Below are 22,814 nucleotides of genomic sequence, written 5' to 3'. Positions count from 1 at the left end.
ATGTATTTTTAATTGTTGGAAGCTGCCCAGAGTGGCTGGAGACAAATTATATATATACCGTATATATTCATCATCACAGTGGGAATCAGGATGCAAAACAGGCCGAGAGATAGCCATTAGCTATCATGAAGGAGAGCCTCCATCTTTAGCAACAGTCTACCTACAAATGCCAGATTGCTGGGAGGCAAACAGGAAGGAAGGCCTGGGGCCGCTAGAGAGGCATCTGGGCAGCCCTAGTGGGAGGGTGAAAGCTGGAGCAAGCAGACCTCTGGGAGCCCCCAAATTTTCCCAAAAAGGACTTTCTTTTTTTTTAGATGGTTGCACTAATACATTGCATGCACTTAGGAATTGTTGGCAACAGATCTGAACAAAGATGTGCACGTGTTGCTTTAAAAATGTTTTTTTTTGGGGGGGGGAGCTTCTGAGCTGATTTACTGCAAAGAGCAGGAGCCAGGAACAGTCTACCTGAACAGCTAGAACTCAGAATTTCAAGCCACGGCAGCACCCTTAAACTGAACCATTTGAAAACACATCAATGCTTGCCTGTTGGTGCAGCAGCCTTTGTTACAGAGGCGACACATCCAGAAACAAAATGTAGTTGAAACTACATTATCGGGGAAGGTTTCTGGGGGCCACACAGACAGTCCTCGGGGGCCACTTTCCCAGCAGGTTGTGCTCCCCCAGTTTTAATACACAGCTGCCCTCCTCCATCAGGCTCCATATTTATTCTTCGCTAACCCAAAGCTTTTACCTAATGCCCTCCCCTCAAAAATATAAAATAAAAACTGCATCAGAATCTTGTGGTCCGCTGCTGACAGATTTTCTTTATTAGATAATTTGTGGGGCAGTGGTGGTATTCACAGTTTAAAACCTGACAGCGGTCAAAATAATGATAATAATTAATAAACGAGAGCGTCCTGCCTGGGCCGGGGGCAGGACATGTCCTGGGGAAGGCCAGACCAGTGGGTGCTGGGGGGGGGAGGGGGGGGAACGACCCAAGAATGCCGTCCTAAGGCTGGTGCCAGAAAGGCTCAGGGATGGGTGGAAAGGAGACATGGCGCGAATTCAGAAGGGGGGATTCAAAAGGGGGCCTCTACCCCTTTGTTCGGCCTCCGGAGGAGGGGATTTGGGGGTAAACACCCACCCGTCCTCATCTCCTCTCTCTTCTCCCCCCTCAACCTGCCGCACGGCCCCCAAAAGTGTGCTGAGTTTCCATGGTGCTCACTTTGTGGGTCGGAATCAGTACGGCTACAGCTCCCACGGTTCCCTGCACAGCCCTAAACAGTCCCCACGGTTCCTCGCGGCCGGACCAAAGCGAAGAGACAACCCACCTGACCCTGTCTCGCTGCGGAGGTCCGTTTCTGTACCCCGCCTCCTCCGCAGAAACCCACCAGCTCCCCCTCTTCTGCACAGGACCCTAAAAGACCCCCCGCATAAACACTTGGCTGCACAAGCTCTGCCCGCCACATGCCTCCCGACAGAAACCAAGAACCACCGAAAGGGGGGGGGGGCGAAGGGGCACTCGAAAAAGAAAAAGAATTGAGCAGAACTTCCAGTGAAATCCGTGTGTCCCGTCCCCCCCCCCCACCGCAAAAAGATACCCACAAGTCCGGGTCCCTTTGAGATCCTGCGAATTCCAGTCTCTGCAGTCAGAGAGATGGTGCCGAACCTCCCCACCACCACCACCCTGCCCCCCAGGGATCCCTCCGGTTCCCCCACCGGCCCCACTGCAAAGGGGTCTGTTGCATCTCGCAACTAAGAGGGAGGTGGGCGGAGCCTCTGGGGAGGGGAGGAGCTAAGCCCCGCCCCCCACCCCAGCTGCCACCCTACAGTCCAGAGCTGCGTATGCGTCTGTCGAGGAGGGCAGGAGTGGGGGTGGGATAAGGGTGCCGTGGTGGGGAGAAGGGATGGAGGAAAGAGGGGCTGGTTTTCCGCTTGGGCTCCTCGCCGTCCCTGCCAGCAGATGGCGCTAGTTCCTGGCTGCGATGACAACCGACAAGGCCACGCCCCCCAGCGCCACGGCTGTTGCGCCAAAGAGCCACTTCCACGGAATGGACTGGGAAAGAGAGATTGTATTGTCATTACAATTACTGTTATTGCATTACAATTATCGTATTAACACTGATCGTTATTACTGCTATTATTATTACTATTATTATACAGTCATACAGTGGTGCCCCGCAAGACGAATGCCTCGCAAGACGAAAAACTCGCTAGACGAAATAGTTTTCCGTTTTTTGAGTCGTTCCACAAGACGAATTTCCCTATGGGCTTGCTTCGCAAGACAAACGTCTTGCGAGTTTGTTTCCTTTTTCTTAAAGCCGCTAAGCCGCTAATAGCTGTGCTTCGCAAGACGAAGAGACTCGCGGAACTGATTAATTTCGTCTTGCGAGGCACCACTGTATGCACTGTTGCGCGTTTCCAGGTTGTGCACTGTGCCAAACCCAGAAGTACTGGAACAGGTTACTTCCAGGTTTCGGAGCTCGCGCATGCGCAGAAGCACTAAGTCGTGCTTTGCACATGCGCAGAAGCGCCGAATTGCAACCTGCGCATGCGCAGACGTGGCGCTGTGGGTTGCGAACGTGCCTCCCGCACAGATCACGTTCGCAACCCGAGTGTCCACTGTACTGTTATTGTATTACGTTATTACGGCTATTATTATTACTATTATTATATTCTATTTCTTATATAAATATTTCAGTCAATGACTAGTAGAGAAGAAAGAAGAAAAGCATACTATTCAACATGAAGTTAAAAGCAATATTAAAAATGAGAGATGTCAAAGAATTATGTTAAAAATCCCAAAAAATACCACCAAGGTAAGGTGTTAGCAATTCTAAAATGAAGACCAGATCCAACCCCTTGCATTGCTGGAGTGTCACGCAGCTAAAGAATCTCTGGCAGACGGCCATCCCAGTTCTGATTAAAAACCTCCAAGGAAGGAGACTTTGCAAGTTCCAGAGGGAGACTGTTCCGCTGTTGAACAGCTCTTGCCAACAGTTTTCTCCTGACCAGAGGAGGAATGACCGCTGGGAGGAGCGAAGAGAGAAGGAACTCCCTGCTACATCTACAGCTGCACAACCAGGCATCTTCCTCTGCCCTGCCTGCAAGAAAACACGTCTCTCCCACCTGGGTCTCTGCAGCCGCAGCATAATAATAATAATAATAATAATAATAATAATAATAATAATAATTTATTATTTATACCCCACCCATCTGGCTGGGTTTCTCCAGCCACTCTGGGCTGCTTCCAATGGAATATTAACATACAATAACCTATTAAACATTAAAAGCTTCCCTAAACAGGGCTGCCTTCAGATGTCTTCTAAAAGTCTGGTAGTTGTTCTTCTCTTTGACATCTGGTGGGAGGGCGTTCCACAGGGCGGGCGCCACCACCGAGAAGGCCCTCTGCCTGGTTCCCTGTAACCTGGCTTCTCGCAGCGAGGGAACAGCCAGAAGGCCCTCGGAGCTGGACCTCAATCGTCCAGCGGCTTGACCTCCCTCACCCCCAGAGGCGCACCTCTCCGTTGTCTCCCGAGACAGACGGATGCCGGCCTGCACGCGCACACAGATTCCTGCACTTGCAGGGGGTTGGACTAGATGACCCACGGGAACCCATCCAGCTCAGTGGTCGTGTGACCTACCCGCGATGACTTGTCTTTGCACTTGGCGGTGGGTCCGCTGGGGTTGCCCAGCATCTTTCGGTACATCTCTGTCTCCACGCACTTCTGGTCGGCATGCTTCTTCGCCAGCTTCGAGAGCTCCGTGTGGATGGTCTGGTGGGGGGCGCAGGGAAAGAAGGAAGACGTATTTTTGAGGAAGCAGGAGAGGGAGCCTTCCTGAATCAGACCAAAAGGGTCCGTAGACGAGCCTCTCTGGGTTTATATGTTGTTTCAAGGGATAGACTGTTGTGGAACGTGGAGGCTCCATTCAGATGCCTTGGCCAATGTTTGGCTTATAGAAAAACTATACCACACTCGATTTTTTTTTAAAAAAAGTTGAGCGGTTCAATTAAGTGTTTTTGAAAAAAAAAATGACTAAAATACATAGACCAATCTACACCAAAAAAAAAAAAAAACCATTTGAAGAATATCAATAAGACATTGAAAACTAATTTTAAAAAGTAATGTAATTTGTATACCACCCTTCATCCATAGATGTCAGGGCAATTCACAGCATAAAAACACCAGATAAAAACACAAAATGCATAATAAAAATAAGAACGGGGAGGGGGACGACCCATTAACTCCCCTCCCACAAACATTTAAAAGGGTATAGGATGTTAATCAGCCCAAGGCCTGGTTGAAGAGGAAAGTTTTACTAGCCATGGATATATTTGGGTCTCCAGTTTTGTTTTTTTGCTTTTTTTTGACTACAAGTCCCATCATCCATAGCTACCAGGACCAGTGCTCTGGGATGATGGGCACTGTAGTCCAAAAACAGCTGGAAACCGTGCAAGAAATTATAAGAACATGACAGAACGTAATAAGAGCATCGCAAATGCTGGATTCTGCTAGAGATTGCTGGACTCAGACTCTTGCAGGACAGGTGAGCCCTAAAACTTGGGTTACACCTGTTGCATCTATTATATATAAGGACTCAGCTGCCACCTGCCCTTTGCTAGAGCAACCTCAGAGTTTCCTCACCTGAGCCTAAACCCCGGTTGGGCTTTGCCACGCTTCCTGGGGGAACCTGTGGCCCTCAACTCCACCATACCTGGCTCTCAGCTTAATTTAATGCAGGGCAACAGAGTGTTTGCAATGACCTAACGTGCTGGTGGACTCTCTCCCTTGCTGGGCGGGGATCTGGGCAACCAGCTTCAGGCGCCGGGTTGGACTGGATGCCCTCAAAGGGTACCAGGATTCTATCAGCCATCTAAGCCAGAAGAAAGCCACATCTGGGGGCAGCGGCGACATACGCCTCTGGCTACCAGCCGTTGACATGGACAGATCTCACTCCTCTGTGACTGTAAAAGTGGATCTATAGAATCGTTATATCATATAATCTTCTGTTGTCCATTACATTCGGCTTCACGGTCCAAGTTTCTGGCCCCATATTTATCGAGAATTGCTGACAGACCTCAGGAAGCCCAAATAATATATTTATTAAACGACGAAGACACAAGTAGATCCCTTGCAGTCGCTAGATACCTGATTAATGTCTTATTTCAAAAGAGGAGAAATGGATCACTGTATGACTCTGACAGCTTAGCTAAACTTAAGAACCATCAATAAGTGCCAGAACTAAGATGCATATCCCCCAAAATCTGAGGGATTTGAATTGCGGTTTACATAGAGGGAGCTTATTGTGTATAGTGTTTACTTAATTGAAGTAAAATTGGTTTTATATGGGTGTTTTAACTTGGAACTGTTTAAATTGTATTGTTTATGGATAAATTTTGATGTATTGTTTTAGATATGGGCCAATGGCCGTAATAAATCAAACTAACTAACTAACTAACCAGCTGTTGACAACCACCTGGTTCAAGATCCTGCAGAGGGTCAGATTCTGACCAATTTCCGCATTGCAGGGGGTTGGGCTAGATGACCCTCTGGCCCCTTCCAGAAGTATGATGCTCTGGGCCTTACCTTATTCGATGGCTCCAGCTTCAAGGCAGCTTTCAAGATGGGGATGGCGTCCCTGTATTCGCCTTGCTGTGCCAGGACCTAGGAGAGCATAGACGAAACCAGTGTTTACAGTGGATCGTTTTGCAGGTTTCTAAGCTCCGCCATTTTCAAGGACATAAGAAAAGCCAACTGTTTCTGGACTACAATTCCCATCATTCCTGGCCACTGGTCCTGCTGGCTATGAAAGATCATAGAATCATAGAATCCTAGAGTTGGAAGAGACCACAAGGGCCATTGAGTCCAACCCCCTGCCAAGCAGGAAACACCATCAGAGCACTCCTGACATATGGTTGTCAAGCCTCTGCTTAAAGACCTCCAAAGAAGGAGACTCCACCACACTCCTTGGCAGCAAATTCCACTGTCAAACAGCTCTTACTGTCAGGAAGTTCTTCCTAATGTTTAGGTGGAATCTTTTTTCTTGTAGTTTGGAACCATTGCTCTGTGTCCGCTTCTCTGGAGCAGCAGAAAACAACCTTTCTCCCTCCTCTATGTGACATCCTTTTATATATTTGAACATGGCCATCATATCACCCCTTAACCTCCTCTTCTCCAGGCTAAACATGCCCAGCTCCCTTAGCCGTTCCTCATAAGGCATCGTTTCCAGGCCTTTGACCATTTTGGTTGCCCTCCTCTGGACACGTTCCAGTTTGTCAGTGTCCTTCTTGAACTGTGGTGCCCAGAACTGGACACAGTACTCCAGGTGAGGTCTGACCAGAGCAGAATACAGTGGCACTATTACTTCCCTTGATCTAGATGCTATACTCCTATTGACGCAGCCCAGAATTGCATTGGCTTTTTTAGCTGCCGCGTCACACTGTTGGGAGTTGGAGTCCAAAAACAGCTGAAGAAAAAGGCCCCATACGCTGCAACCCTTCCATGGCTGAGTGGAGGAATTGAAACCCAGGCTTCCAGGCACTCTAACCACTGCACCACACTGCCAGCATCCCGGGGGGGGGCATCCATGCACCTTCCGGAGGCCTGGGGTTCAAATCCAACCATACCTATGCAAGTCCACCAGGTGCCCCTGGACCACTCCCTGTGTCTCGGCCACACCTAGGGCTGTTGCGAGGGTGAAACAAGGAGCCACCTGGACCCTCTATCCTTCCCCTTCCCCACCCCCTGAAAGACAACCCCTACCTTCCCCTTCCGAAAAAGGGCTTTGATGTTGTCCGGCTGCTGTTCCAGGACTTGGTTGCAGGATCGCAGGGCCGCATCGTAGTGGTCCAACTTGAGCTGAGAGGCGGCTAAATTGTTCAGGCACTTCATCTTGACGTCCACTAACTCCTCCTCCTCCTCCTGGGTAAAGTCCACTGCAGGGGGGGAAGGGGGGGTTACTAGAAAGGGGGCGGGGTTGCGGCTTGGACAGGGGTGCGGGTTCGAAATGGCAAAACGAGGGCTCTTCCTGGGAATGGGAGACCAGTGGACCTCCAAAGAATCTGTAGAGCTGGAAGGGACCTTGAGGGTCACCCAGCTCAACCCCCTGGCAGGTGGCCCTCCAACCTCTGCGGAAAAACCTCCAAGGAAGGGGAGACCGCCCCCTCTCAAGGGAGCACATTCTGCCATTAAGCACCATTCCCCTGCTTCTGTCTTGCAAGGGAATGCAGACCCCCCCCCCCGCAACCTAAATCTCCCCCTCTGCCGCCCCAGCTGTAAAAGTATAAAATAAAACCCTACTCATCCAAAGTGTCTAGGAAGAGAGCAGAAGATGGAATAAGTAGTGTAGGGTCTGCTGCCCCTGCCCACTTTGCGCTGTCTCTCTGTCTCTCCATTCCTTATTTTTTATTATTTTTATTATTATTATTGTTATTACTACAGTGGTACCTCTGGATGCGAACGGGATCCATTCCGGAGCCCCATTCGCATCCTGAGTAGAACGCAACCCGCGTCTGTGCGGGTCGCGATTCACCGCTTCTGCGCATGTGCGCGACGTCATTTTGAGCGTCTGCGCAAGCGGCGAAACCCGTTCCGTTACTTCCAGGTCACCGTGGAGCGCAACCTGAAAACGCTCAACCTGAAGCATATTTAACCCGAGGTATGACTGTAGTATTATTATTATTATTATTATTATTATTATTATTATTATTATTGTTATTATTATGCAGCCCATCTGATTGGGTTTCTCCAGTCACTCAGGCGTCTTCCAACAAATTAAAACACAGTCAAACTTCAAACATTAAAAACTTCCTGATACAAGGCTGCCTTCAGAGGTCTTCTAAAAGTCGTGTACAGTAGACACTCGGGTTGCAAACGTGATCTGTGTGGGATGCACGTCCGCAACCCGTAGCGGCACTTCTGCGCACGCGTGGGTTGCAAATCAGCACTTCTGCGCATGCGCAAAGTGTTATTTAGCGCTTCTGCGCATGTGCGACCGCCATGACATCTGACGGGAGGGCGCTCCACAGGCCCTCGGAGCTGGATCTCTGTGTCTGGGCTGAATGATGCTCGCCGACTGCACCCTGCCTCCACGCAAGTCCAGGACTGTGATGAGTAACTACAAATCCTGCCATGAGTGCTGCGTGACGACAGCATTGCGTTTTTATGTGTATACGGAGATATCTTTTATCAAATTGTTGTTGCTTTTGATACTGAACTTTCAGGGTACAAGGCAGCTCAAGAAGTTAATAAACTCTCTTGAAAACTGGGGCTCAAAGCTGCTCATCCTCCTATATTTAGCAAGAGTGCCTGTTAGCCCCACCCCACCCCCATCCGCCATGGAGGACCAGGCACCTTTTGAACTGGAGCCGATAATCTTCAGCGCAATGTCGTAGGAGTTGATAGCCAGAACGTAGTCTGCCCGCTGGTAGTGGAAGTTCCCACGCTCCCTCTTCCGGTTTGCCAGCTCAATCTTCTCCTTCCCACTTAGGAGTTCCAGGTCGGGGGCATCTTGGGCCGATAGAAGCTCCACTTCAAGTTCCAGAGATGAGTCAGGGGGGATGTCCGGACTCCTGGTTGGAAAGGCCGAGGAAAAAATACCCCATTCATAAAAAGCATGGGCATTGCCCTACGGGATCAGAGCCAAAGTCCACCCAGCCCAGGACCCTGACTCCGACAGAGGACAGCAAGACTGCAGGTGAGGCACCCCAAAGATCCTGAAGGAGTGTCTCCACCCCCATCGTCCAGCCCAGGCACTGAGATCCAGCTATGAGGGCCTTCTGGTGGTTCCGCAACTGTGAAAAGTGAGGCTACAGAGAATTGGGCAGAGGGCCTTCTCGGTGGTGGTGCCCGCCCTGCGGAATGCCCTCCCTGCAGATGTCAAGGAGATAAACAGCTATCTAACTTTTACTACATAAACAACACAACTTAACATTAATTTTACAACAACATTGATCGACTTTTATCTAACTTTTAGAAGACATTTGAACTATCTAACTTTTAGAAGACATTTGAAGGCAGCCCGGTATTGGGAAGTTTTTAATGTTTGGTGGCTGGAGAAACCCAGTCAGATGGGAGGACTATAAATAATAAAATTATTATTCTTATCCGGTTTACATAGGACACTCATTACACTTGAATCCTACAGGGTCATCCTAGGAAGGAGTGGAGTGGGAGATTCTGGACAAGCAAAAGGATTTCCTTAGGTTTCAGCGGATCCTCTTTCCTCGGGGACTGAATCTGCCGTCAGCCCTCTGGGGGAAGGGATCCCTCGCGCCCCCCCCACCTACCTCCCTTGCCGGCCGAAGCAGTACTTTGCGTCTGAGATGATGAGTGCCGTCTCTCCCATTTCCATTAGCTGTATGCATAGGTCCAGGGCCTGCAGGGGGAGAAAATGACTCCAGCAACTGTTGGGACGGAAGGAGACCCCTCCCAGGCCAGAAGTAAGATTCCTGGCAGCTGGTACTCTGAGGGAGAACACAGCCATTTCAGCTAGCAGGAAAAGGGGGGGGGGGCTCATCTAGTCCTACATCTGGTTCTCACTGTGGCCAAGAGGATAGAACAATTCAAAATGTTGGTGCTGACCTTTAAAGCCTTAAATGGCCTTGGTCCAGTATACCTGAAGGAGCGTCTCCACCTCCATCATTCTGCCCGGACGCTGAGGTCCAGCACCGAGGGCCTTCTGGCGGTTCCCTCATTGCGAGAAGCAAAGCTACAGGGAACCAGGCAGAGGGCCTTCTCGGTAGTGGCACCCGCCCTGTGGAATGCCCTCCCATCAGATGTCAAAGAGATGAACAACTACCTGACATTCAGAAGACATCTTAAGGCAGCCCTGTTCAGGGAAGTTTTTAATGTATGACACATTAGTGTATTTTTGGTCTTTGTGGAAGCCGCCCAGAGTGGCTGGGGAAACCCAGCCAGATGGGCGGGGTACAAAGAATAAATTATTATTATTATAAGGCAGCCTGAGGACAGGATCGGAGGGCAATAGCCCCCTCTGCCTGCGGCTCCCCAGGATCTGTCACCCGGAGGTAGGGGCTCCATTCAGCTGTCATAAGAAGATTGTGAGAACATCTTAGAGCTGCAGCAACACAGGATGGGGCACACCTGGCTTGTCAGTAAGTTGTACATGTGAAAAAGATCAATAATAAATAATAATAGTAAAATTTTATTTATACCCCGCCCTTCCAGGTTCAAAAAACGGGCTCAGGGCGGCTAACAACAAATTTGAAACACTTAATTGATGCAACAAAAAACAGCATAAAATACAGTATAAAGCATGAATAACAATAAATTCAGAATTAAAAAATTAATTTAGCGGGGAAATCCATCCAATAAACATTAGATGATAACCAGGGCTAGCTGGCTAAATTAGTCCTATTTGGGCCAGCGAGGAGACCAGGGGAGAATTAGCTGTGGGATTCCAGAGCGGGGAATCTTCATAAAAAGGGGAGGGGGAGGGAAGGAAGGAGAATGAAAGATCAGGCTAAGTTCAAATTGAAAGCCAGGCGGAATAGCTCTATCTTACAGGACCGACAGAAGGAGGTTAAATCCTGCAGGGCCCTGATCTCATGGGACAGAGCATTCCACCAGGTCGGAGCCATCACTGAGAAGGCCCTGGCCCTGGTGGAGGATAGTCTGACTTCCTTAGGGCCCGGGACCTCTAAACTATGGTTATTCATAAGGTCCTCTGCGGGGCAGACCAGGAGAGGTGGTCCCGTAAATACAAGGGCTCTAAGTAGACCCCTAGCGTAACGTGAGTCAACCATGTGATGCAGCACCAAAAAAAGTCTCATGTTATTCTAGGCTGCATCCACAGAAGTCCAGGGTCCAGGTCAAGGGAAGGCACAATCCGGGTCTGTTCTGCCTTGGTCAGACCCCACCTGGAACACCGTGTCCAGTTCTGGGAGCCACAATTTAAGGAGGACATTGAGATGCCTGAAGTATGTGCAGAGGAGGGAGAATGAGATGACCAAGGGCCTGGAGACCAAGCCTGATGAGGAACGGTTGAGGGAGCTGGGTATGTTTAGCCTGGAGAAGAGGAGATAGGAGAGCCATCTTCCAACATCTCAAGGGCTGTCCCATGGAAGAGGGAGCCAGCTTGTTTTCTCCTGCTCTGGAATCAAACTGGTTCAAGCTGAGACCAACCAGGTGCAGTTCCCTCACAACTGGTATTGTGCTGGTCCCGGGGGGGGGGGGTTACAGTGAGGCGTGGTCAAAGTCCAGTCCTGGGCCAAGGGTCTGGACACTGTCCACCAAGGGGGAAGCTGGGTTCGAAGCAAAAGCCGGGCGTGGTCGGGAACTCCGGAAAGACATCTGAGGCCAGGGGTGGTCCCAGCCCACAGGTGACCCGCCTCTCCTGGCCAAAAGGCGAGCACTCCCCCTGGGAGAAACCAGTTCCCTCTGCCTCTCTGCCCTGAGCCTCTGCAGCTCAGGAGAGGCTGGAGGGTTACTGGACCCAGGGGGAGACTCACCTTCCCCTGACAGGGCTGGGAGAGGCGCACCTGCAGGCAATGGGTCCTCGATCACCTCCAGAGCCAGAGAGGATTCACCTGGTGCCTGCTCCTGAGGATCTGGCACAGGTGAGGGCCCTGCCCCAGCTCAGCCGGCCCTGGAGGCGGGGACTCCTGTGCAGGCTGGCATTCCTCCAGTTCAGCCTTTGAATCAGATTCCCAGGCCATCACAGGTATTCAGAAGCTGGTTCCCTCACAACTGGTATTCACAACCCAAAAGAGAGTTTTACGCACCTGGATGACATCGCAGTCCCCCAGCGTGAAGGTGAGGCTGGGGTTCTCCTCGACCACCGTGCCGCCCTGCAGCATGGTCTTAAGGCGGACGGTGACATCCTGGCTCTTAACCGGCCGGGTCTCCGGTCCCTGACCTGCGACGATGACTTTCTTTTTCAGCAAACCGCTCCCTGCAGGGAAGAACCGAGAGAAACATGAAGGAGAGCAGAAAGAATTTTGTATCCACTTTAATTAATTGGGATGATATTTGGTGTTCCTCACTGGGTCAGCAACAAGGCGTTGGGTTTATGAATGAGGGGAAATGGCAATTGATGGGACCTTCTGTGTATATTTTTTGCAGATGTATAACTGAATGTGAAACAGATACCAGAAATCTGTATTTTTTATCAGAGAAGCAAGTTTTGCTCTTCCTGATTTTTTTCAACAACTTTATGGAAGATTTTTAACATATGAAGCCCTAAAATCCAAACTCATTTGTAATAAAAATCAATATATTAAGAGAGAAGCATAATAAAGAAAAAGAAAATATAAAACAAAATACTCATGATCCTTACAAAAGAGAGGAAAAAGAGCAGAGAAAAAACTAAAAAGACCCTTTATCACATGTCTGTCATATATTGTGTCATTTAATCACACATATAAAGGCAGAGAGGGGGATTTTTTATTTTTCTCATGTATTTTGTATTTTATCTTGTGATCCTAACACCTGCATCCTTTGCAATGAATTTTGACATGGGGGGAAGGGGACAACGAGGAAAAAGTAGAAGTGAAAGGAGAAGTGGGAGAATCATAGAATTTCTCCAGAAGGGAGAAATAGAGGTGGGCCTGAGGAGAAGCCAATCCCAGCTGCACCGGTGGAACTTCTGCCTGCCACAGCTTTTGCTGAAGGCGCTGTCCAAAGGCAAGGTGTCCTCACCTAACACATCCACCCACTCGGGGGTCTCCTCCGCGTCTTCTGGAGCAGGGGGCTGCGAGGCGGCCGTCTCTCGGCCGTCGTTTCTGGGCACGTCCTCCAGCGGAGGGAGGCCGCTCAGGTCCTCGTCTCGCCCTTCCTCTTCCTCCTCGTCGTTATCCAGGACTTCAAAATCCTCCCCGCTGTCCAGCGTGGAGGTGTTGGATTTCGCCAGCTCGGGAGAGGTCAGGTCCACCAGGCTGGCCCCTGCCCAGTCCGGAGAAATGTCGTCCAGACCTTCTCCCCCGGAAGCCATGGCGGCGGCGGATCAGGGCAGCTGGAAAACGAAAAAGAGGAGGGAAGAAGAACATACGTTTAAAGAAGATTGGGGAATGTTTATTGAATATATGGAGGGAAATTGTGTTTATTTGAAAACGTGGGCAGCATTAAGACAAACTCAACAGTGTAAATAAGTTTTGATGGCTGTAATAACGGAATACTGAACGGTTTAGTTTATATAAAATATGCAGGTATTTATGTTGTGCAAAATGAACCGTGGAAAGAGAGGAAGGGAAGTCACTGATATTTTAAGGATGGTTAAGTGAATATTAGGACCCACGTACCTACGGGACCGTCTCTCCTGGTATGCCCCGCAGAGGACCTTAATGTCCACAAATGACAACATTCTGGAGGTCCCAAGTCGCAAGGTGATTAGACTGGTCTCAACTAGGGCCAGGGCCTTTTCAGTACTGGCCCCGACTTGGTGGAACGCTCTGTCCCAAGAGACTAGGACCCTGCGGGACTTGACATCTTTCCGCAGGGCCTGCAAGACAGAGCTGTTCTGCCTGGCCTTTGGTTTGAACTCAGTCTGACCCTTATGTTTCCCTCCCCTTATGGTTTTGATTTATCAGCTATTTTAAAATGAGGCTGCATTTTAAATGGCATTTTAACCTGTATTTTAAATTGGGGTTTTTTTCCTATTGTGATTTTACTGTAATTTTACTGGTGTTAGCCGCCCTGAGCCCGGCTCTGGCCGGGGAGGGCAGGGTATAAATAATTTTTTTTATTTATTATTATTAAAATGTAAAACAGAAGTTTTATTTTAAAAAATTCTAAAAAATAAAATAAAATGGGGAGAGGGAATCAAGGGAAGGGAATGATGCTGTGAAACCCCTATGAAGAAAGGTTTGGGTCTCTTATTTTTTCAGGTACGGCATTAACTTATTTATTTACTTACTTAATTTGTACACCACCCTATACCCACAGGTCTCAGTCCACCTTTCTCCCTGTATCCCTCCAAGAATCATAGAATCACAGAAACTGAAGAGCTGGAAGGGGGTCCCCGAGGGTCACCCAGTCCAACCCCCTGCAATACAGGAATCGCAACTAAAGCGTCCAGGACAGATGGTCACCAACCTCCGCTTTCCGATATTTAGTCAGAATGTCCTTTCTTGCGGCTTAAAGCCACGGGTTCGAGTCCTGCCCTCCCGAAACAGGAGAAAACAAGCTTGTTCCCTCTTCCATTTCACAGCCCTTGAGATACTGGAAGATGGCCATTCCCTGCATTGCAGGGGGCGTTGGATTTGATGACCTTTGGGGGACCTTTCTATGATCTTATCCCCTCTCAGTCTCCTTTTTTCCAGGCCAAACACCCCATTCCTAATAAGGTTCTGTTTCCATCTCAGCCGCCCTCCTCCTCTGTGCAAGGAGCTCAATGTGGCATACTTGGCTATCCCAATTCTTAATTTTAAGCCCCAACAACAACAACCTTGCAAGGTAGGTCTGGCAGAAAGAGGAGACCAGCCCCACAAGCTCACACTTCTTGTCTCAGCAACGATTCGAGCCCTGCACTCTCTAGCAGGTTCTAGCCCACATCAGAAGGCAGCCATGATAACTGGGGACTTCCTAGCTTACAATTCAGCTCCTATTTTGACAAGACCACCTGCCAGCTGTTAGGACGAGATTGGTGCGAATCTCCCAGCAGCGGGAGACCCCATTAGCTAAAGTGGTGCTTCAGGTTAAGAACAGTTTCAGGTTAAGTACGGACCTCCGGAAAGAATTAAGTACTTAACCTGAGGTACCACTGTAATACTACTACTACTACTAATAATAATAATAATAATAATTTATTATTTATACCCCACCCATCTGGCTGGGTTTCTCCAGCCACTCTGGGCAGCTTCCAACAGAATATTAAAATACAATAACCTATTAAACAATAAAAGCTTCCCTAAACAGGGCTGCCTTCAGATGTCTTCTAAAAGTCTGGTAGTTGTTGTTCTCTTTGATATCTGGTGGGAGGGTGTTCCACAGGGCGGGTGCCACTACCGAGAAGGCCCTCTGCCTGTTCCTTGTAACTTGGCTTTTCGCAGTGAGGGAACTGCCAGAAGGCCCTCGGAACTGGACCTCAGTGTCCAGGTAGACCGATGGGGGTGGAGACGCTCCTTCAGGTATACTGGACCGAGGCCGTTTATGTTACAAAAACAAGAAAAAACCAATAATCCCTGCACTCCCTATCCTCATGCCCATAACACATCATCAGAATCATCAGAATTTTCATTCTTGCGCCGATCCCTGCGAGGTAGGCTAGGCCACAAGAGAGAAACCCACCAGGGCGAAGGTCCGCTAAGCCAGTTTGGGGACCAAGCTGAGGGTTTGCAGGCAGACAGCTGCCAAATCTTTACTGCGGCTTCATCACAGAACTGCAGGGCTGGAAGGGACCCCAAGGGTCATGTACCCCAACCCCCAGCAGTGCAGAGATCAATCACCGCCAGTATGGCACTTGCCTCTCTGCAGGGTCAGAAAACATTACCTTAAGAATAAACAGAATGGGTCGTTCCCAGCTGAGTTTTTCAGGAGTAGACCCCTTGGAAATTAACGGACCTGCGCTAGCTATGCCCATGGATCTCAATACAGTGGTACCTCGCAAGACGAAAAACTCGCTAGATAAAAGAGTTTTCCGTTTTTTGAGTCGTTCCACAAGACGAATTTCCCTATGGGCTTGCTTCGCAAGACGAAACGTCTTGCAAATTCTTGCGAGTTTGTTTCCTTTTTCTTAAAGCCGCTAAGCCGCTAATAGCTGCTAAGCCGCTAATAGCTGCTAAGCCGCTAATAGCCGTGCTTCGCAAGACGAAAAAACCGCAAGACGAAGAGACTCGCGGAACGGATTAATTTCGTCTTGCGAGGCACCACTGTAATGGATCTGCTCAGAATATGACCTACAGTGGTGCCCCGCAAGACGAATTCCTCACAAGACGAAAACCCGCTAGACGAAAGAGTTTTCCGTCTTTTGAGGTGCTTCGCAAGACGAATTTCCCTATGGGCTTGCTTTGCAAGACGAAAACGTCTTGCGAGTCTTGTGAGTTTTTTCCCTTTCCCCCCCCTTTTTCTAAGCCACTAATAGCCGCTTAGCCGCTAAGCCTTTAATAGCCGCTAAGCCGCTAATAGGGTTGCTTCGCAAGGCAAAAAAACCGCAAGACGAAGAGACTCGCGGAACGGATTAATTTCGTCTTGCGAGGCACCACTGTACATTGGAAATGTCCTTTTTTAAAACAGTGGTGATGAGCTGTATTCAATGTTAGTCACAGCAATCGGCATAAACCCATTGAAGTTGCTGGGTGTGACTAACCTAGACCAATAGGCTTGAATAGCTCCCTTAGCTGGAGACATATACTATATAATATAGCTCTATATTCACTTTTCTATTATTTCCTTTCTCTCTCTCTCTCTGCAGAAAAGTAATAATATTAATACTAACACTGGGAAGTGTAGCGGATAGAGTGCCGGACTGGGGCCTGGGTTCAAATCCCAGCCATGAACCTTGGGTGACCTTGGGGGGGTGCAGTCACTGTCTCTCAAGCCAACCTACTTTGTAGGGCTGTTGTGTTGATGAAATGAGGAGCAGGGGGACCACATACAATATCTTGAGCTCCTCAGAGAAATAAACAAACAAATCAATCCCACTTTCCCATAACAACAACAATAAATAATAATAAGGAAATTTGCTTATTCATAGACTTTGTTGCTGGAGAAGCTTTTCATGGACAAAACTCCCCAAACCTTCAGAAATTCACATGCCTTCCTAATAAGGATAATAACAGGAATAATTTCATTATTTGTACCCCGCCGATTTGACTAGGTTGCCCCGGGCACTCTGGGTGGCTTCCAACATATGCAAAAACATAATAAAACAAATCTAGATGTCTTCTAAATCTAAGTAATGATGAGTTTGTTCATCGGTTCTGTTCCTAGAGGAGCCTATTTTGGGGGCGAAGTCTCCCTGAACCTTCAGAAATTCACATGCCTTCTACACTCACAAGCACCCATCCTCTCCCCAGCAGACAGACCCCGGGGCACCCCAGGCTGACCCCTTTCTCAGGCTCCACCAGGACAGGGAAGGGAACAAACAACTCACGGTCAGCAGATTCGCAGCACAAACAACAGGAAGCAGCCAGTGTCTGTGCAACATGTCATTAACCTGTGGAACTCCCCGAGGGAAGGGCTTGGTTGCGAAACGCCTGCGTCACATGCAAAAGGCTGCTGGTTCAATCCCTAATGGGATCCCCAGGAAGATCTGGGAATGTGCCCTGCCAGAAGCCCTGGAGAGCCGCTGCCAGCCAGTGCAGGCAATGCTGAGCTCCAGGGACACAGTGTCAAGGCAGCTTTCTGCATTCCTTTGCTAAAAGGTTTTTAAGAAGATAAAGCCTCCCACCTTCGAGCAAGTCTGCCTGCAATTTTGCCCTTTGCAGAAGGAATGCTCGGGGCTCAAGAGATGGTACAGAACAATATCAGAGTAATATTATGCACAAGACCCTTCATCTTAGGGTCGTGGGTTCGAGACCCATCTTGGGCAAAAGATCCCTGCATTGCAGGGCGTTGGACTAGATGGCCCTAGCGATCGCTTCCAACTCTATGATTCTGTGTGCATGCAAGGGGGAAAGCAGAAAGCCAGGGCAGATTCGAATTTCGCCTCTGCTGAACTCCCTAAGCAGATATCCTTATCCAAGACGCCCTCTGTTTCTTTCTGAGCCAAACCCCTGGCACCCTTCCCTGGGCCCCGCCTGCTGCAACACTTTGAAGGGTTGTTGTAATTTATTTGTGCTCTGATCTGACCATTCGGGCAAATGTAATAATAATAATAAGATGACCTACCTGGTAGTCAGATTCTGCACCCAGATTTGTAGGCACAGATCATCCTCTAGAATAAAATAGCTTACTATGGAAATGCTGAAGTTGCCCTTTGGGGTGCCCCAGGGTCAATTTTTATGGAAGTCCAAATCTCAGTTGTACAGGTATATGTATATATCTCAATTTTAACTCATGAGCTATTGCTGCAATCTGCTCCAATTGTATATTTTCTCTTTATGAATGCTGTTTTTATTGTGTTATGCGAGCTGGTCTTTGACCGTCATAAATTATCTATCTAATAATTATAATAATAATAATAACCACAATTCCATTTTAGCATGCCATCTCAGGATTATAATTAAAATTAAAGCATTCTGATACAGGCAGGCAGGCAAAGACGGCTGCAACCCAGGACATATTTTCGTGCCTCACCTCAGCCCACACGCAGAGAGGTAGCAAGGGCTGGTGAGGCCGGGATAAATGAAATTAGTAATAATAATAATAATAATAATAATAATAATAATGTGTATTTCTAGGCCACAAAAGTGAGTCGAGGGCGCACACCCACACCCAACGCACGAGATCTTGAAGACTAGGAAGCTTATCACAGCAACACGGGGGAAACGGAGAGAAGATTTGTGTTGGATTTCAAAGCAGGGCTACGTGATGTGGCCTAGCCTCTGAAACACCACCCACCCCACATGGGCCCAGGCTCCCCCTGGCCGGGCTCCAAGGTTTAGGCCTTAATCCCCAGGCGCTTCCTCCAATCCCTCCCCCACCCTGCCTAAAACTTGGCAGCCAGGCAGAGGAGCAAATGGCAAATCCGGGGTCCTGGGCTTACCGCTATGGGCTTCCCAAGAGCTGCGTGAAGTTCGAGCCCTCGAGTCCCGGATTCGAAAGGCGCCACATGCACGACCTGCAAAACAAGATAAAATTTTAGGGGGGCGGGGGAGAGAGAGGGGAAGGCAGCTAACGCAGAAAGGATTGCAAACACACAAACACCCCCCCCACCCAGGTTGCAAAGTCCAGGCAACCACCAGCACCCCCTTTCCCCATTGCATGGGTGCAATCTCTGCCTTCCCCACTGTTAAGAACTCCCCCCACATTCCTGCCCTCCCCTCTTCTCCCCCCCCCCAATGTATTGCTTGCAAGGCACTCACCTGGTCCAGGAATGATTCCTCTCCCACCAACCCCCACCTCAATTCCCCCACCACTGGCTCAGCTGACAACAGGAAGTCAATGCTACTGGCTAATGGGGCTGCCAGTCAAAGCCTGCCCCCTCCCTCTTAAAGGGAAAGGGAGGGAAAATATTTCCCACGCAGATCTGATTTACTGTATTTTGCTTCCTGAAATTCGTAAACAGCCTGACTGCAAAATTATTTTTAAATTTTATTGTATTGCATTATTTAGTTTTTAAAAAAATGAATTTATTTTTAAAAATAATTTTAGAAGTTGTGCGTCCTTGTTTCTCAGTTTGGTCCTTTTCCATGTTTTTGTGCAGGGCTTGCTCCTAGCAAAAGGGTGTCCAGAACCCAACCTCGCAGGGTCGTTGTTAGGGTGGAAAGAGGGAGGGAGAGATGTCTGCATGCCCCCTTGGGCTGCTTCTGAAGAGAGGGCAGACTATTGAAGTGTGATAATAAAATGAGGAATAGGATGCAAAGGGCAAAAATAAATACAGTAAATAAATTTAAGGACTCTGGGTACAGATTAATATCAAAATAAAGGCATTGGCCTTCATTTCAAATTACACTGCTATAGCCACCTATAGCAGTCCAGCAAGCACATTCAACTGTCTGAGTAATTCTCTGTACATTTACTCAGGTTTCTAGTCCTCATGACAGCAATGCTTCTGAATGCTGCTTGCTGGAAGCTTTTGTGCTTGGATTCCTCTTGGAACCTGGGATAGCTCAGTTGGTAGAGCATGAGGCTCAATCCCAGGGTTGTGGGTTCGAGCCCCACGTTGGGCAAAAAGATTCCTGCATTGCAGGGGGTTGGACTGGATGACCCTCGTGGGCCCTTCCAACTCTACAGTTCTGTGAATCTGTGAGTCCTGCTTGTGGGCTTCCCATTGGCTGGCCGCTGTGAGAACAGGATCCTGGACTAATAGGCTACATGGGCTCTTCTGACGGGTAATGTGGTGTAGTGATTAGAGCACTAGGAGGCCAGGGTTGAACCCCCCACTTGGCCATGAAGGTCATTGTGTGACCCGAGGCCAGTCATTGCCTCTCCGCCCAACGTACCTCATAGGGACATTGTGAAGATAATAAATAAGTCCTATTGCATCCAATAGAACTTACTCCCAGGTAAGGATCACAGTCATAATTCAGCTTGCTCCTGTGTAACCAGCAGCTGGCCAATAGGTACAGGGTCCAAGCCCTGGGGGGCCCCAGGGCATATTAAGAATAAGATCTGTCCCAACATTTAGCTATTAAAATAGGACACTATTCATTATTCTTCTCTCCCCGTTACATATGTTATAGATACACAGTCCAGCAACTCATAAAAAGGTAAAGGTAAAGGGACCCCTGACCATTAGGTCCAGTTGTGACTGACTCTGGGGTTGCGGCGCTCATCTCGCTTTACTGGCCGAGGGAGCCGGCATACAGCTTCCAGGTCAAACAAGAGCAGCACACGGAAACGCCATTTACCTCCCCGCCAGAATGGTACCTATTTATCTACAGTGGACGCTCGGGTTGCAAACGTGATCCATGCTGGAAGCACGTTTGCAACCCGTAGCGTTCACAACACGTAGAGTTGTGTGCACGCACGGGTCGCGATTCGGCGCTTCTGCACATGCGCAAAGTGCGATTTAGTGCTTCTGTACACGCGCAAGCGCAAGTAACCAGTTCCGGTACTTCCGGGTTTGACGTGGTGCGCAACCCAAAGCGTATGACTGTACTTGCACTTTGACGTGCTTTCGAACTGCTAGGTTGGCAGGAGAAGGGACTGAGCGACGGGAGCTCACTCCGTCACGGGGATTTGAACCGGCGACCTTCCGATCAGCAAGCCCTAGGCTCTGTGGTTTAGACCACAGTGCCACCCATGTCCCTAGCAACTCATAGGAATGTTTAATATTCTAATATTAAGATGTTTATCAGGGGATGAGGAAGAAGTGTTCAGTGAAGTTTTTAACGTGTGATATTTTACTGTATTTTTGCTTTCTATGGAAGCCGCCCAGAGTGGCTGGGGAGGCCCAGCCAGATGGGCGGGGTATAAATAAATTATTATTATTATTATTATTATTATTATTATTATTATTATTATTATCCAGATTCATGGAAATGTCATCAGAGGGCACCCTAAGCATCATCTAGTCCTGCCCCTGTAATGCCATGTCTTTGCCATCACCAGTGATGGGGGTCCAGAATCCAGCAACAATGAGGATGGCCACAGGTTCCGTATCTGTTTCATTTCGTTTGCACCTAGCCATGAGAGAGAGAGGGAACCTCCCTATACAGAGGAAGTCTATCTCTGACTACCAGATGTGGGATAAACAGCAGGCAGGTACTTGTCCCAGGTACAGGAGCTTCCTGAAAACATTTAACTGGCTCAAATCAGCTTATAACCGAGGAAATTCTTGTTTTAGATCCCCTCCACACTCAACAGAAGCTCCACCTCCAGCGGCAGTCTACCTGCCTGCAGAGTAAACCTCAGCAGGCAACTCTCCCAACTTCCCACACCTTGTGGGAAAATGCTGGATGGGGAAAAGGATTAACTTCCAGTGTCCTTAAAAGACTCACCTGGATTGCCTAACACAAGAGTCAGGTTATATATTAACCATTCAGCCAAGTATTTCTCTCTCGGCCAAGTATTTGTCCCACGCACCCCTCCACCTTTGATTTCTCAAAAATAAAAGAGCCAAGGAGAGGGGAAATTGCAATAGCTGGCATTTAATTGCATTAAGTGTGCAATAAATCAGCTTTTGCCAAGTTTGGCAGTCACAGAATGAGCTCTGACGTGGCCAAGTTTGCAAATTAAACTAAATTGTTAGGGGTGCAATGCAAATGTAAAGGGATGCATATGTAAAATTTAAATTTTACATATATGCTCCTTGGGTCTTAACTGGCAATAACTGACCAGGAATGTAACACTGGGTTCATACTAGTTCGCTCACATGAAGATGTTAAACCCAGTACTGTATGTGGCAGCCATGAAAGAGGCAAATTCCATGCTAGGGATCATTAGCAAATAAATTGAGAATAAAGCTGCTGTTCTACAAATCTATGATGCAGCCACAAGGCAGCGTGAAACAGGCAGTAGAATGAAAACTGCACCCCAAAAGCACATTTCAGCCTCAGGCCATGCGCCACTGCCAGGTAGGCTAAGCCAACCTGTGCTTACCTTGTAGTCTGTCAAGATCTACGCTCTGCACGTGCCCAGAAACCCTGGTGAGCCAACATATGCCTACCTTTGTTGCCTCTGGAGTAACACCTCTACATGTGGCCAGAAACCCCAGGGGGGAAGGCGCGACCATCTTGTTTAAGGAGAAATGAAACCTCTGCACACGCCCAGAAACCCAACTGGGAGCAGATTGTAACTAGGGTCCAGAGTCCAGGGATGCACTCTGCACATACCCAGAAACCCGGGGGGGCCAGCATATTCCCATCTTGCTGTGTAGGGAGAAACACACTCTGCACATGCTCAGAAACTCGGAGAAGGGTGTCAAGCTTTACCTAATTCGTTTTCCATGTTGTTAATATATGTGTTGGAAGTTGCCCAGAGTGCCTGGCGCAACCCAGCCAGATGGGCAGGATGTAAATGTGAATTTTTTATTTATATTTTCTTAATAGGAGATAAACTCTGCACATGCCCAGAACCCCGGGGTTCTCCCCCTCCCTTAAATTATAATTTATTACATTTACTTCGTTATAGATCTTAAATCTAGAGCCTACTTTGCTGTCTGTGGAGATGCACTCTGCACATGCTCAGGGGCACCCGCTCCGAGCCAGACGCTCAGGGGCGTGGCCTAGGGCGGGCAAGGGGGCGTGGCCAGCGGAGTTCCCCAATCGAGACGGAGGAGGAGCCGCGCTGGGCTAAGCGCGGAAGTAG

The 22,814-nt window shown here is 48.7% G+C and overlaps 1 protein-coding gene across 3 annotated transcripts; it reads right to left on the bottom strand.

The window, feature by feature from the left end:
* Positions 1–804: 804 nt before the first annotated feature.
* Positions 805–22,712, bottom strand: FKBP8 (FKBP prolyl isomerase 8). 3 transcript variants are annotated; one of them, XM_081846322.1, is made up of 10 exons: positions 22,658–22,712; positions 18,607–18,681; positions 12,663–12,975; positions 11,747–11,916; positions 9,290–9,378; positions 8,355–8,572; positions 6,765–6,937; positions 5,589–5,666; positions 3,645–3,776; positions 805–2,056 (listed from the first exon to the last, which is right to left on the bottom strand). In XM_081846322.1, the coding sequence occupies exons 3-10, from the start codon at positions 12,952–12,954 to the stop codon at positions 1,970–1,972; spliced, it is 1,239 nt and encodes a 412-aa protein (XP_081702448.1). In that variant the 5' UTR covers positions 12,955–12,975; positions 18,607–18,681; positions 22,658–22,712; the 3' UTR covers positions 805–1,969. The 3 variants fall into 3 exon arrangements, with proteins under 3 accessions (XP_081702448.1, XP_081702447.1, XP_081702449.1); XM_081846321.1 differs by lacking the exon at positions 22,658–22,712 and adding an exon at positions 18,926–19,008; XM_081846323.1 differs by lacking the exons at positions 805–2,056; positions 3,645–3,776; positions 22,658–22,712 and adding an exon at positions 18,926–19,008 and having other exon boundaries at positions 5,487–5,666.
* Positions 22,713–22,814: the final 102 nt, after the last annotated feature.

The sequence above is a fragment of the Podarcis erhardii genome (assembly GCF_964252035.2).
Source record: "Podarcis erhardii genome assembly, chromosome: 18".
NCBI lineage: Eukaryota > Metazoa > Chordata > Lepidosauria > Squamata > Lacertidae > Podarcis > Podarcis erhardii.
Note: the sequence above shows the minus strand (reverse complement) of the source record. Positions and strands in the feature narration are given on the sequence as shown.

Excerpts from the sequence above, each read along its gene's own strand:
- FKBP8 (XM_081846322.1), bottom strand. The coding sequence starts at position 12,954 with ATGGCTTCCGGGGGAGAAGGTCTGGACGACATTTCTCCGGACTGGGCA. Across the intron at positions 9,379-11,746 it reads GGGACTGCGATGTCATCCAG|GCCCTGGACCTATGCATACA; the intron begins GTGCGTAAAACT and ends CTCCCCCTGCAG. Across the intron at positions 5,667-6,764 it reads CCCTTTTTCGGAAGGGGAAG|GTCCTGGCACAGCAAGGCGA; the intron begins GTAGGGGTTGTC and ends ATGCTCTCCTAG.